This window comes from Perognathus longimembris, chromosome 16, assembly GCF_023159225.1.
Source record: "Perognathus longimembris pacificus isolate PPM17 chromosome 16, ASM2315922v1, whole genome shotgun sequence".
Lineage (NCBI taxonomy): Eukaryota > Metazoa > Chordata > Mammalia > Rodentia > Heteromyidae > Perognathus > Perognathus longimembris.
Genome location: NC_063176.1, coordinates 58,700,481 through 58,714,262, shown reverse-complemented (window position 1 = coordinate 58,714,262; position 13,782 = coordinate 58,700,481). Strand labels below are relative to the sequence as shown.

Below are 13,782 nucleotides of genomic sequence, written 5' to 3'. Positions count from 1 at the left end.
AATTTTTTTTTTTTTGCCTGTCCTGGAGCTTGAACTCAGGGTCTGAGCACTGTCCCTGGCTTCGTTTTGCTCAAGGCTAGCACTCTACCACATGAGCCACAGCTCCACTTCCAGCTTTTTTTATGTTTATGTGGTGCTGAGGAATCGAACCCAGGGCATGCTAGGCAAGCACTCTACTGCTAAGCTACATTCCCAGCCCAAGTATAGTAAATTTTTATCAATGTCATTCTTTGCATGATTCTCCTCCATCTCTCCCAACACCAGTCCCCTCAAGTTACCTAGTTTCATTTTCACATAAGTACATTGAATACTATGACTATTCACTCACCTTTTCTCCCTTGCCAGGGATTTTTTTTTTTTGGTTGTTCTTATTTATTCATTCATTCATTCATTTGTTCATTCATTTATTGCCAGTCCTGGGGCTTGGACTCAGGGCCTGAGCAGTGTCCCCAGCTTCTTTTTGCACAGGTTAACACACTACCTCTTGAGCCACAGCGCCACTTCTGGCCTTTTGTGTGCATGTGGTCCTGAGGAATCAAACCCAGAGCTTCATGCATGCTAGGCAAGTCTCTGCCATTAAGCCACATTCCCAGCCCGTTTGTTTTATTTTTAGTACCAGACATGGGACTTGAACTTGGGACACTACCTTGAGCCATGCCTCTAGTTGCAGCTTTTTGCTGTTTAGTTGGAGATTGAATCTCTCGGATTTACTGCATGGGCTAGTTCTGAAACGGGATCCTCAGATCTCAACCTCCTGGATAGCTAGGATTATAGGTGTGAACTATTGACACCTGGCAAGATTTGCCAGTTTTTTTGTTTTGTTTTGTTTTGTTTTGTTTTGGCCAGTCCTGGGCCTTGGACTCAGGGCCTGAGCACTGTCCCTGGCTTCTTCCCGCTCAAGGCTAGCACTCTGCCACCTGAACCACAGCGCCCCTTCTGGCCGTTTTCCATATATGTGGTGCTGGGGAATCAAACCGAGAGCTTCATGTGTAGGAGGCAAGCACTCTTGCCACTAGGCCATATTCCCAGCCCCAGATTTGCCAGTTTTAATAGAACTTTTATGTTGAAGTTACTATATTGTTAAGAGCTGGCAGCAAAATTTTGTCATGCGTTTTTCACTGAATTGTATCTAGTTTTGTTGCACAAGACATTGCTGTGATGTTTTAGCCCAACTTGACAGAAATTTTCTCTTTGGCCTTTGATAGCTGCACTTTGCTGTTTCCTCCCCCACTCGGGATAGTGTGGGGTGAGCTGACCACCACACAGTAGACATTCCTTCCTACAATGTTTCCCTAAGCAAGTACTTTCTTTCAGGAGCCAGACACTGTGTGAAGGAGGTTGCTGGATGAGTGTCCCTTCAGCTTAGTGGAGTTTGGCTAGGTGTGGGTGTTGGGAACCTCTCTACACTGGGCTTCCTCTCACCTACTGCCCTTTGTGTAGTCTGCAGGAGCTGCCTGGTAAAGTACCTAGAAGAGAACAACACTTGTCCCACGTGCAGGATTGTGATCCATCAGAGCCACCCACTGCAGTACATTGGGTGAGTACTGCACATGGGTTGAGGGCTCACAGCCATGGCACCTGTGCAGCTGCATGAGCATGGCTGCTCTGCTTCAGGTTGCCCAGATGCCAGACCAAGGTGGCCAGGGTCATGAGAGTGGACATGCCTTGGTCAGCAGCTGTGCAGCAGCAGCTAGTGGTCAGTTAAGGGATCATAAAACCCAAGTGGAACCTCAAGAGTTTTCTAAACTGGGAGTGAAGTTGAAAGTAGAAGGTGTTCTAGACCTGCCTTTCTGCAGAAATAACCCACCCTGTACTGGAGTTGGGGCAAAGGAGGTGAGGGGACAAAATAGTGGAATTTAGATTTGAGGATCACTCTGAAGGAACACCCCCCGCCCTATCCCCACCCCCACCCCACACGTACAAGAGGGAAGTAGAAGTCTGAAACCAGGTTAAAGGAAGAGGCATGTACTTGTTTTCTGTGTTAACATTGTTTTTTTGTTGTTGTTGTTTGTTTTGGGTTTGTTTTTTTTTTTGCCAGTCCTGGGCTTGAACTCAGGGCCTGAGCACTGTCCCTGGCTTCTTTATGCTCAAGGCTAGCACTCTGCCACTTGAGCCACAGCGCCACTTCTGGCCGTTTTCTATATATGTGGTGCTGGGGAATTGAACCCAGGGCTTCATGTATACGAGGCAAGCACTCTTGCCACTAGGCCATATTCCCAGCCCTCTGTGTTAACATTGAACAGCACGTTGCACACAGAGCACTGAGGCAAACAGATGCTTAGCTTTCCCAGGAATGAGAGCCTGGGTTCAGGCAACAGGGCTGTCCTCAGAAGCCCCTGCAGCTTCCTAGACAGCACCATCAGGTCCCTCCATTCCTCCAGCATTTCACTTGAACCAGTGTGAGTTTCTGTGTGTACTGAACCTTCGACGAATTGTCCATGGCATGGCATCCCTGAGAAGCTCCCATGGTCCATGTACACTGCAGGTCATCTGGAGACATCCAGTGGCTCTCTACCCTGAGCTCTTTTCTGTGTACCAGGTGAAGGGTAGATGAAAGATATTTGGATTAAGGAACTTCTGCCCATTTTCCTGAGGCTCCTGCTCTGTATGGTTCAAATTTCTGCTCTCCACATTCTGACCAGCACTGAGTAGTACCAAATGTTTAATTTTTCCAATGTGGTGACACTGGGTAAATTTTACTCTGTTCTCTGGTTTTCTCTGAGCTCCCATTTCTACATGTTGACTGGCCACTGGGGCTACTCTGTGGGTATCACCTGTCTCAAGTGCTTTGCCTGGTTAACTTGTTTGGAGCAAGTCTTTACTTGTCTTACCACTGATTGTGGACAGACCACAATAACTGCTTTCCATCTGGGGAGTCGTTTTGCAGAGCTGGAATGAACTCTTGGCAGAAGAATGGCAAGGGGCTGTGCGTGAGCCAGGGACAGAAGCCTAAAGAAGGTGTCACCCTCTCCAGGGTACTGAGCTTCAATGCTTCCTCACACTGGGATGTTTGGCAGGGAGGCTGTCTTGGGGTTAGACTTTTTATCACAGGCTTAGGCTGTTGGGCATGCATAGAGAGAATGAGGAATAAGTGTGGGACCAGGTAGAGAGGTAAGTGCCAGGAATTGAGGGAGGGGGTACATTTGGGTTAACAGGGGCTGGTTTGCCTCTGGCTTTGGACACTTTGCTACATGATGATACAGAGGCTGTGAATTGAGTGGAGATACTTGCCTTCTGTGGGCCTTTGACCTCTGGGACTCTTGGTCCCTCTCTCACTGGCTTGTCCAGGCTTTGCCTAGAACTGCCTGGCTAGTAGCTTCATTCCTGCCCTCCTGCTGGATTCTTCACTCACTCCCAGGCTGAGGCAGACAGCTATAGTCCTGTGACACTTAGCTTTGGTGCTTTGAAGCCCAAGATTTGATTCTTCAATATCACATAAACAGAAAAGGCCAGAAGGGTGCTGTGGCTCAAGTGGTAAAAATGCTAGCCTTGAGCAAAATAAGCTCAGGGACAGTGCCCAGGCCCTGAGTTCAAGCCCTAGGACTGACTGGTACACACACACACACACACACACACACACACACACACACACGCCAGGCACTAGTGGCTCACACCTGTAATCCTAACTACTCGGGATGCAGGAGGCTGAGATCTGAGGATCACAGTTCAAAGCCAGCCCAGGCAGGAAAGTCCATGAAGAGTCTTATCTCCAATTAACCACCGGAAAACCTCAAGTGGCTCTGTGACTTAAGTGGTAGAGAGCTAGCTTTGAACTGAAGAGCTCAGAGACAGCACCCAGGCCCAGAGTTCAAGCCCCACAACCAACAGAAAAAAGAAAAAAAGGAAAGAAAATAATAGCAAACCTTGGCTGGGAATACGGCCTAATGGCAAGAGTGCTCGCCTCGTATACATGAAGCCCTGGGCTCGATTCCTCAGCACCACATATATAGAAAACGGCCAGAAGTGGTGCTGTGGCTCAAATGGCAGAGTGCTGGCCTTGAGCAAAAAGAAGCTAGGGACAGTGCTCAGGCCCTGAGTCCAAGCCCCAGGACTGGCCGAAGGAAAAAAGAAAAAAAGAATAGCAAACCAGAGTAGGTACTGTATTTGAGATAGTGCCTCTATGCCTTCTTGAAGAACCTTTGTAGGTCTAACAGAAAGAGCACAGAAAGAAAGCCTAATGTCATGGAGCCCAGGGGCCGCAGGGTAGAAGAGCCCAGAGCCACAGGGATTTGGCATCCCACATTTGTGGGACATAGTGGTGCTGACTGTCCTCTGAGAGAAGAGCCTGTACACACTAATCCTTTGTCCAGCATACAGAGGGCACTGGATCCTAGACTTTATCTGCTCTCATTATTTGAAATATTCATAAGTACCTAGGATCTAAATCAAATGGTATATTAATTCAAGTCACAGATGACTTTTTTGGTAGCACAAGCTTTTTTTTTTTAACCAATGCTGGAGCTTGAACTCAGGGCCTGAGCACTGTCCCTGAGCTTATTTTACTCAAGGTAGCACTCTGCCACTTGAGTCACAGCGCCACTTCTGGCTTTTTCTATATATGTGGTGCTGAGGAATCGAACCCAGGGCTTCATGTATACGAGGCAAGCACTTTACCACTAGGCCGTATTCCCAGCCCCACAAACTTGTTTTTATAAGTAGAAAATGTGGAGAATTATAGAACCAAGTTTCTGTGATTAATCCTGTCCTGTCTCTCTGCAGTCATGACAGGACCATGCAGGACATCGTTTACAAGCTGGTTCCAGGCCTCCAAGAAGGTGAGTTCAGGAGCTCCTCTGCTCAGATCCACTCCTGGCTCTTGGCTCTGGAACCAAGGCCTCTCCCCCTGCAGTGTCTTCATCTCTCATATCTCTGTTCTTAACACTGGGTTCTCCATTGACTTTCCAAAATGTGCAGACTGGTGCTGGGAATACGGCCTAGTGGCAAAGTGCTCATCTTGTATACATGAAGCTCTGGGTTCAATTCCTCATCACCACGTATATAGAAAAGGCCAGAAGTAGCACTGTGACTCAAGTGGCAGAGTGCTAGCCTTGAACAAAAAGAAGCCAGGGACAGTGCTCATGTCCTGAGTTCAAGCCCCAGAACTGACAAAAAAAAACAAACAAACAAACAAAATGTGCAGACTGTTTTGTCCCAAGAAAAGACAAAGAACACCTCAAAATAAGGTGTTAAGATCTTAAACATGTGTTGCACAAATGTGTGAGGAGCCCTGTGTGCTGTGTCTAGTGGTTCTGACTCCCTTGCCTCCCCTCTATGGTGCTTCATCTGTGAGGCCCAGAGGTAAGGGTTTAAAAGAAAAAAAATGCTTGGCCCTAATGCCTTAGGACACGTGGGGGAGTTGTGGGGAAGTTGTAGCAATTCCTTAATGTCACATGTCCACTCATGTTGATGTTTCTAGTTGTCTCCTGTTGGCTTTCCAGTTGTTTTGGTCAGGATCCACATATGGCCTGTACCTGGAGCTGACTCACAGGCCTCCTCTGGGTCTCTGCTATCTTGTCTTTGCCTCCTCCTAAGGCTCGACTGGAGTCTGGACTTACAGAGGACATGCAGTGGCATCGTCACATGTCCTATGTATTGGAATTAGTGGTGAACATGTCCAGTGGATCTGTCCAACTCTGGTGCATGTTTTTGGCCAGCTCACTGCTGGATAGTCTCTTTTCCTAAGCAGGCGGAGTCAACTTCTGAGGAGATGATCATTGATAATTCCTGCCAGGCAGCCGCAGTGCCATTCCAGTCCTGCATTCATAGATTTCCTCTAATTGTAATGTGTTTGTTAAGACTATTGGTGCTGGGTTTCCCAGAGGTCCTGTTTGTGGAAGAGAGGCAGAATACATGTCCGGTCCTCTTCCATTTGCATGATAACAGGTTACCTATTTTCCTGTCCATCTTCATAGCCCTGTGTTCTCAGTTCTTTGCAGTTATCTGAAGCTTGTGGCCAGCTGGCATCTCATATTTGGTTGGGACCCTATCACCCCTGGTGGTCTTAGATGTTCAGGGCTCCAAGTACAGGTGTTGGTACCTCCTGGGACTCTCCATAGAGCCAGGTTTCTCAGTACCTGGCATGCAGTGCTGTCCTGAGGGCACAGTCTGGGTACTCAGTACTCACTGTTGCTGTGTTTTATTGGAAGTGAGGGCCATGGTACGGGAGGATCATCTGGCTTAGACACTTGTTTGCTTCCGTTGTTATCCTTGCCATACCCAGGTACCTGTCGTACATGGTCACTGCCCACTCTACTTGGAGGTTGGAGAAGCCAGGAGTATGGAAAGTCAGGGGTTCTGAGTTCACACCTCTGGCATGCAGAGACATGTGCTTCCTGTGGCCCAGCTTCTCACTGTGATGCCCTCTCAGAGGTCACAGACTGGCGTGTTCCTGATGTGGCAGATGTTTGCTCTCAAACTCCCATGTCTCAGCCATTTGCTCTTTAGAAGGATTATTCTGGCTTTGAAACCATTAACAAGTGGCTATGTTCTTGAGAAGGGCTGCTTCCACTTCTTTGGCTTTCTTTTTTGTACAAGCAGTTGTAAACCTCATTTCTTAGGCCAGAGGTTGTTAGCTGGGCCTCCAAGTAGACTGGAACATATTTTAACAGTGGTGGTGCTGTCATGAGACAGAGCATCAGCTTTTGAGGTCCCTGATTAATTCTTGTAGAACAACTAAATGCCTCCAGCCCCTTCCTGGGTGCTATGCCCAAGCCTCACTGGGCCTTGGCTCCCACTCTGACCCCTTGGTAACAGGCTTCCTCCACAACCTCCACCTTGTGGTTCTGGAGCTAGTGACAACTGCTGACTTTTTTTTGTTCCCATGCAGATAAGTAACAGAAGTTCATTTTCAGTTGTTCTTTTTGTGTTTGTGAAAATGTTTTAAACACCTGCCTTCCCAGAGGCAATATCTTTATCTATAAAATTCATCAAAGTGCCCACTTTTTAATACCACCATCTTCTCTGCTTTTCCTTCACATTGTTTGTGGCTGCTATGTCCACAAACATGACATGCATTCTTCGAGAATTCAAGCCATTTCTTTACCAGTGCTCCAACAGATACTAAATGTGCTTCTCGTGTTTTGCTTTTTTAAAAGGTATACTTTTATGCATATGGGTAAAAATATCTGTTGGTTTCATTGTGGAAGTAGACTTGCCAGATCAAAAGGTATCTACCTTTTTATTTCTTTCTTGTGCCTTATTGCACTATCTGGAACAGGAGTTGGCTCACTACATCCCACAGGCCCCATCTGACCTACTGCCTGTCTCATATGGCAGGTGAGCTCAGAATATGTGCTACATTGTTATATAGTGGGAAAAAATAAAAATATTATTTTGTAACATGAAAGTTATATAAATTGAGATTTCATAGTACATAAATAGTTTTATTAGAAGCCAAGTATGGAAGTACACACTTACAGTTCCAGCCCTCAGGCAGCAAAATAATTCTGTGTTCAAGGCCCTCCTGGGCTACATAGTAAGACCCTCTCTCAAATCCCCTCCCCCAGCTGGGGGCTAGGGGCTGGGGGCTCACGCCTTAATTCTAGCTACTCCAGAGGCTAAGATCTGACAAAGCCAGCCTGGGCAGGAAAGTCTGAGACCCTTATCTCCAGTTAACCAACTGAAAACCAGAAGTGGCACTGTGGGTGAAAGTGGTAGAGCATTAACTTTAAGCAAAAGAGCTCAAGGACAGTACCCAGGCAGGCCCTGAGCTCAAGTCCTACCGTCGACCACCACCACCAACAAAAAAAAAAAAATCCCCTCCTTCCCCCCAAAAAGTCATTGGAACACAGTCATGCTTGTTTGTGAATGTACTGTCTGTTGTCCTCCAATGGTAATTAACTATTTGCTACAGACTGTGTGTTATGTGGTCCTTGCTCTGATATACTGCAAAATATTTCTCAGCAGGAAATGTATAATTTGAATGCCTTGTGTTACACTGTGATGAGACATGTTGGGCTATCAGCACATATCCAACATGCCAAGACAAGGAAAGAAAAGAAAAATGAACCTCAAGTGTCAGACTGCTGCTGCTGACCAGTTGCTACTAGTGGCAGAGCACTCTACTCATCACACAGTGATCTTGTGGGTGCTCATAGACAAGACCACTATAGTGTTCCCAACACAGAGAGATGTGGTATCAGAGAAAAAAACTGAAAATTCACCATAGAATAAACAAGCCCAGTATAGTGTTTCCAACACAGATGTGGTGTCAGAGAAGAAAATTGAAAATTCACAAAGGTGAGGCTACAAAGTCAGCTGCTTATTGGCCTATTTGTCAAGCCAAACAGGCAAAGCACTGATTTACTAATAGGAGGCACGCATTTCACTGATTTGGCAGTAATGAAATATATGTATGTGTTTGGATTTTTTTATTTGTTTGTTTGAGCTGAGGGCAGAGATGGCAATTTTCTGAATGAGAAGCACTTTTAACCATTGCTGTCAAATATTGAATGATTTTGGAGATTAGCTTTTGCTAAAGACCTAATAATGCTTAATATTGAAATCACCTTAACATTTTAAGACAAAACATTTACATGGAAAACATATGGGGCTGGAAATATGGCCTAGTGGCAAGAGTGCTTGCCTCCTACACATGAAGCTCTCAGTTCGATTCCCCAGCACCACATATATGGAAAACGGCCAGAAGGGGCGCTGTGGCTCAGGTGGCAGAGTGCTGGCCTTGAGCGGGAAGAAGCCAGGGACGGTGCTCAGGCCCTGAGTCCAAGGCCCAGGACTGGCCAAAAAAAAACATATTGCTAATGTTACTTATGTCACAAATGATGTCAAGCTGTTAGCTTTCCATCAGTATAACAAAATCACCAAATTATCAGGAGAACTTTTACTTTGGGTCATAGTTTTTGAGGTTTCAGTCCAGAATCAGTTGGTCCTATGGCTTTGGGCCATGTAAGGCCATACATTGTGGTAGGAACCTGTGGCTGATCCTACAATGCAAATGATACAAATGCAAATCAAGTTTCCATATTTCAGAATGTATCCAACCCTGTTCACTTAAGGAGCTTTTACACCTGTTCTTTAGTTAAAGTGATTAAGATGCAACTTAATAATCATACAAGCAAGTAGGTCCAGAAGAATTCCATAGCACTCCATGATTACATACTGAATGACATGACAGCTACCAGAATCCCATTTCTGCATGCCTCCAGCACAGGCACTTGGTTTCCAAGTCTGACCCATACAGAGTTCTGTCCACATCTTCTATTTTCTCACTAGTAACAGCATTTAAAGTTGATAGCCCAAATTACAGCTTCCTTCATGTCATGTGTGTGAAGCTTTTCTGTAATTCTTTGCCTACTAAAGATTGAAGATTATCTATTAATTTTTAATAGCGGAAATGAGGAAACAGAGGGAATTCTATCACAAGCTGGGCATGGAGGTGCCAGGAGACATAAAAGGGGAGGCGTGTTCTGCAAAACAACACTTAGATACCCGGAATGGTAAGTAGCTATGCAGGCTGTAGTGGGAGCTCGATTTTTCAGGCCTCCTCTCAGAGAGCACTTTGTCTCAAGCCTCAGGTGGTTCACCAGAAGGTGATGATGCTAACAGTTGTGGGATGGCTCCTCATCACTTCTGGAACATGGAGGGGTGGAGAGCAAGAGGTCCCTGAAAGTGCCTGGAGGTTGGGTGGAGGAATATCAGGGGGCAGAGGCCCTAGAAAGAAGTGCTTTATGATAAAATGGCAAAATTACAATTTGATGTGAACATGGGGTTGGTTGTGGAAGTTTCCACATGTAGCTCAGGAAGTTTGGGGTTTAAAACATTTTGGAATTTGGATTAGGAACACTCAGTCTGAATAGTTTTTTCTGTTTGTGCTAAAAGGTGAAACCAAAGCAGATGACAGTTCAAACAAAGAAACAACAGAAGAGAAACAGGAAGAGGATAACGATTACCACAGGAGTGATGAGCAGGTGGGGCTGCTTCTGGCTAGGATGTACTTCCTGGGCTGACACCTCCACATTGGTATCTTGTGAAACTGTAACAGTCAAATACCTGGGAATTTTCTTCCTGAATTCCACACACTATCTTTTCTCTCTCTTTCCTCCCTCCCTCCCTCCCTCCCTCCTCCCTCCCTCCCTCCCTCCCTTCCTCCCTCCTCCTCCCTCCCTCCCTCCCTCCCTCCTTCCTTCCTCCACCCTCCCCCTTCGTCCCTTCCTTTTCTTTCCTTCCCTCCTTCCTTTTTCTCTTTCTTTCTTGTTTTTATTACCAAAGGAATATGCAGTGACTATAAAGCATTTCAATCAAAAAATTACAGGTTACCCCCTAGTGTTCATTGTTTAGCATCCCTGCAGGTTTGTACCATTTGTATTTTATTTTATTTTATTTTGCCAGTCCTGGGGCTTGGACTCAGGGCCTGAGGACTATCCCTGGCTTCTTTTTGCTCAAGGCTAGCACTCTACCACTTGAGCAATAGCGCCACTTCTGGCCATTTTCTATATATATGGTGCTGGGGAATCGAACCCAGGGCTTCATGTATACGAGGCAAGCACTCTTGCCATTAGAGCATATTCCCAGCCCTGTACTATTTGTATTTTGATGCCTCTTCTGCTGGGTGCTCTTGTGTGTGAGAAACGAAGGACCCAGCAGCACAATAATGAAAGTGAGCATAAGGTCTCCTCACTGTGTTAGTAGGTAAAGAAGAAAAACAATTCATAACAGGTGCCATAGAAGGGTTTGCTACAGCTCCCTAACCCTGCTTGTAGAACTTTTTTCTTTCTAAGGGTTTGAACTGAAGGCCCTGTGGATGCCCAGCAAGTGCTCTGCTGTTTGATCCATGCCCACAGCCCATTTTTCATTCAGTTGTTTTTCATGTAGGGTGTCACATTTTTTTCTGTGGCTAGTCTCAGACTGCCTCCTACTACAGCTACCCACATAGTTGGGAATCATGCAGGTGTGATCCCACTTTATTAACTGAGATGGCAGTCTTGCTCATTTTTTTTTTGCCCAGATTGCCTTTGAACCACAATCCTCTTGAGCACTGTCCCTGGATTCTTTTTGCACAAGGCAAGCATTCTACCACTTGAACCACAGCGCCACTTCTGGCTTTTTCTGTTTATGTGGTGCTGAGGAATTGAACCCAGGGCTTCATGCATGCTAGGCAAGCGCTCTACCCCTAAGCCACATTCCAAGCCCTGCTGCATTGTTTTTGAGTCTTAAGTAGCAGAGGCACTGTCCCTGAGTGGCTTTGAAGACCCCTCAGATGATGCCCAGGGTATTGTGGGCCCTGTTTACCTGCAGAGCCTGTCTGGTTCAGTGTGTTCCTCACTTGGACTTAGCCCTGTGCTCTTTTGTGAGAAGTTACCTGGAAATTGGCTTCTTGCCATAGTCTCTTAATCTTCAAAAACACTATTAATTACTACCAATTTTTTTATTAGTACTAGGTTGTTTTTTGTTTTGCCAGTTGTGGGGCTTGAACTCAGGGCCTGAGCACTGTCCCTGGCTTTTTTTTTTGCTCAAGGCTAGCACTCTGCTACTTGAGCCACAGCGCAACTTCCAACTTTTTCAGGATATGTGGTGCTGAGGAATTGAATCAAGGGCTTTATGCATGCTAGGCAAGCACTCTACCGCTAAGCCGTCTTCCCGGCCCCTAGTACTAGGTTTTGAACTCACAGTTTTGCATATACTCAGCTTGCTTGCTCAGCTGGCACTCTTCCACCTGAGCCACATTTCTAGCCTGGCTTTTTACTGGTTATTTTGAAGACAAAGTATCAAGACCCCTCCCCCCAGCTGACTTCAAACCACAATTCACTGGATCTCAGCCTCCTAAGTAGCTAAGATTACAGGCATGAATCGCCAGCATTCAGCCTTGTTAATTCTTTTTTTTTTTTTTTTTTTCCCCAGTCCTGGGCTTGGACTCGGCCTGAGCACTGTCCTTGGCTTCTTTTTGCTCAAGGCTAGCACTCTGCCACTTGAGCCACAGCACCACTTCTGGTCATTTTCTATATATGTGGTGCTAAGGAATTGAACCCAGGGCTTCATGTATAAGAGGCAAGCCCTTTTGCCACTAGGCCATATTCCCAGCCCCTTGTTAATTCTTTTATCTGAATTTTCAAGCATCTGGTGGTTGCACCCAAGCTTATCCATTGGGTAGCACTGTGTGTTTGTGGGAATAGGGCTTTATCCTCATCCTGGAATGGAGCCTTGACCTTTAGAAGCAAATCACCTTTGCACTGCCTGGCAGCCCTGGCACACACCTGGGACTCACCTTGCATTGCCAGACCAGAGGGGTGCTTTTTGTTTGTCTTAAATTTTATTATTGTTGTTGCTGTCGTTATTTTATTATTTTGCTAGTCCTGGGCTTTAACTCAGGGCCTGGGCAATGTCCCTGAGCTTTTTCAGCTTGAGGCTAGTGCTCTGCCTTTTGAGACACAGCTCCACTTCTGGCTTTTTTTGTTTCTTTGTTTTTTTTTGTGATTAATTAGAGGTATGAGTCTTATGGACTTACCTGCCTGAGCTGTCTTTTTTTTTTTTTTTTTTTTTTTTTGGCCAGTCCTGGGCCTTGGACTCAGGGCCTGAGCACTGTCCCTGGCTTCTTCCCGCTCAAGGCTAGCACTCTGCCACTTGAGCCACAGCGCCGCTTCTGGCCGTTTTCCATATAGGTGGTGCTGGGGAATCGAACCTAGGGCCTCGTGTATCCGAGGCAGGCACTTTTGCCACTAGGCTATATCCCCAGCCCCCTGAGCTGTCTTTGAACCCCAGTCCTGAGATCTCAGTCTCCTGAGTAGCTAGGGTGACAGGCATGAGCCACCTGTACCTAGCCAGACAAGAGTTTCCTAATGGCTTTTCCAGGCCACACTAGCTCTGCTTCCATCACATGTGCTGCTCTGTACCCTTGTGGTACCATGACCGGCTCTTTCTAGGCTTGTTAGAATACGAGCAGCCATTGGAGCAGAACATTGGGAACTACTATAGTTCTTGGTGTTTTCCAAACTATTACAGGTTAGAAGACAAAATAGACAGATTGGGGCACATTTCCCAGCAGAACAATAGTTTTAAAGAGAATGTGTATAAAATGATTGATGTAAAATTCCTTCTGCCTCAGTGAGGTAAAGCAGGATTCTAATTTCAAAAAGGCTGGCAATGGGGCTGGGGATATGGCCTAGTGGCAAGAGTGCCTGCTTCATATACATGAGGCCCTGGGTTCGATTCCCCAGCACCACATATACAGAAAATGGCCAGAAGTGGCGCTGTGGCTCAAGTGGCAGAGTGCTAGCCTTGAGCAAAAAGAAGCCAGGGACAGTGCTCAGGCCCTGAGTCCAAGCCCCAGGACTAGCCAAAAAAAAGGCTGGCAATCTCCAATGCAGGAAGGGTCCTGAGAATTGACAGAGAATCCCTCTTGACTGTACCAACTACACTTTCCAGGTGAGCATCTGTCTGGAATGCAACAGCAGCAAACTTCGGGGCCTGAAGCGGAAGTGGATTCGTTGCTCGGCTCAGGCAACAGTCCTGCACCTGAAGAAGTTCATCGCCAAGAAGCTCAATCTCTCCTCCTTCAATGAGGTAGCCAGCAGTGCACACAGTAGTGGGGACAAGGCATTTCTCATTTGCCAAAGATATACTCTGAAAGTCTTGGACTTTTTTTTTTTTTTGGCCAGTCCTTGGGCGTGGACTCAGGGCCTGAGCACTGTCCCTGGCTTCCTTTTTGCTCAAGGCTAGCACTCTGCCACTTGAACCACAACGCCTCTTCTGACCGTTTTCTAGATATGTGGTGCTGGAGAATCGAAACCAGGGCTTCATGTATACGAGGCGAGCTCTCTTGCCACTAGG

General features: G+C 46.3%; 1 protein-coding gene across 2 annotated transcripts in view; it reads left to right on the top strand.

The window, feature by feature from the left end:
- Positions 1-13,782, top strand: part of Pcgf3 (polycomb group ring finger 3) — a 35,015-nt gene that overhangs the window by 15,781 nt on the left and 5,452 nt on the right. Inside the window, exons 6-10 of one of the 2 annotated variants that reach the window (XM_048364083.1) lie at positions 1,441-1,537; positions 4,720-4,775; positions 9,348-9,455; positions 9,838-9,926; positions 13,378-13,515. In XM_048364083.1, coding sequence (XP_048220040.1) covers positions 1,441-1,537; positions 4,720-4,775; positions 9,348-9,455; positions 9,838-9,926; positions 13,378-13,515 — 488 coding nt within the window. The remainder of the gene's footprint in view (positions 1-1,440; positions 1,538-4,719; positions 4,776-9,347; positions 9,456-9,837; positions 9,927-13,377; positions 13,516-13,782) is intronic. The other variant, XM_048364084.1, reaches the window with a different exon arrangement.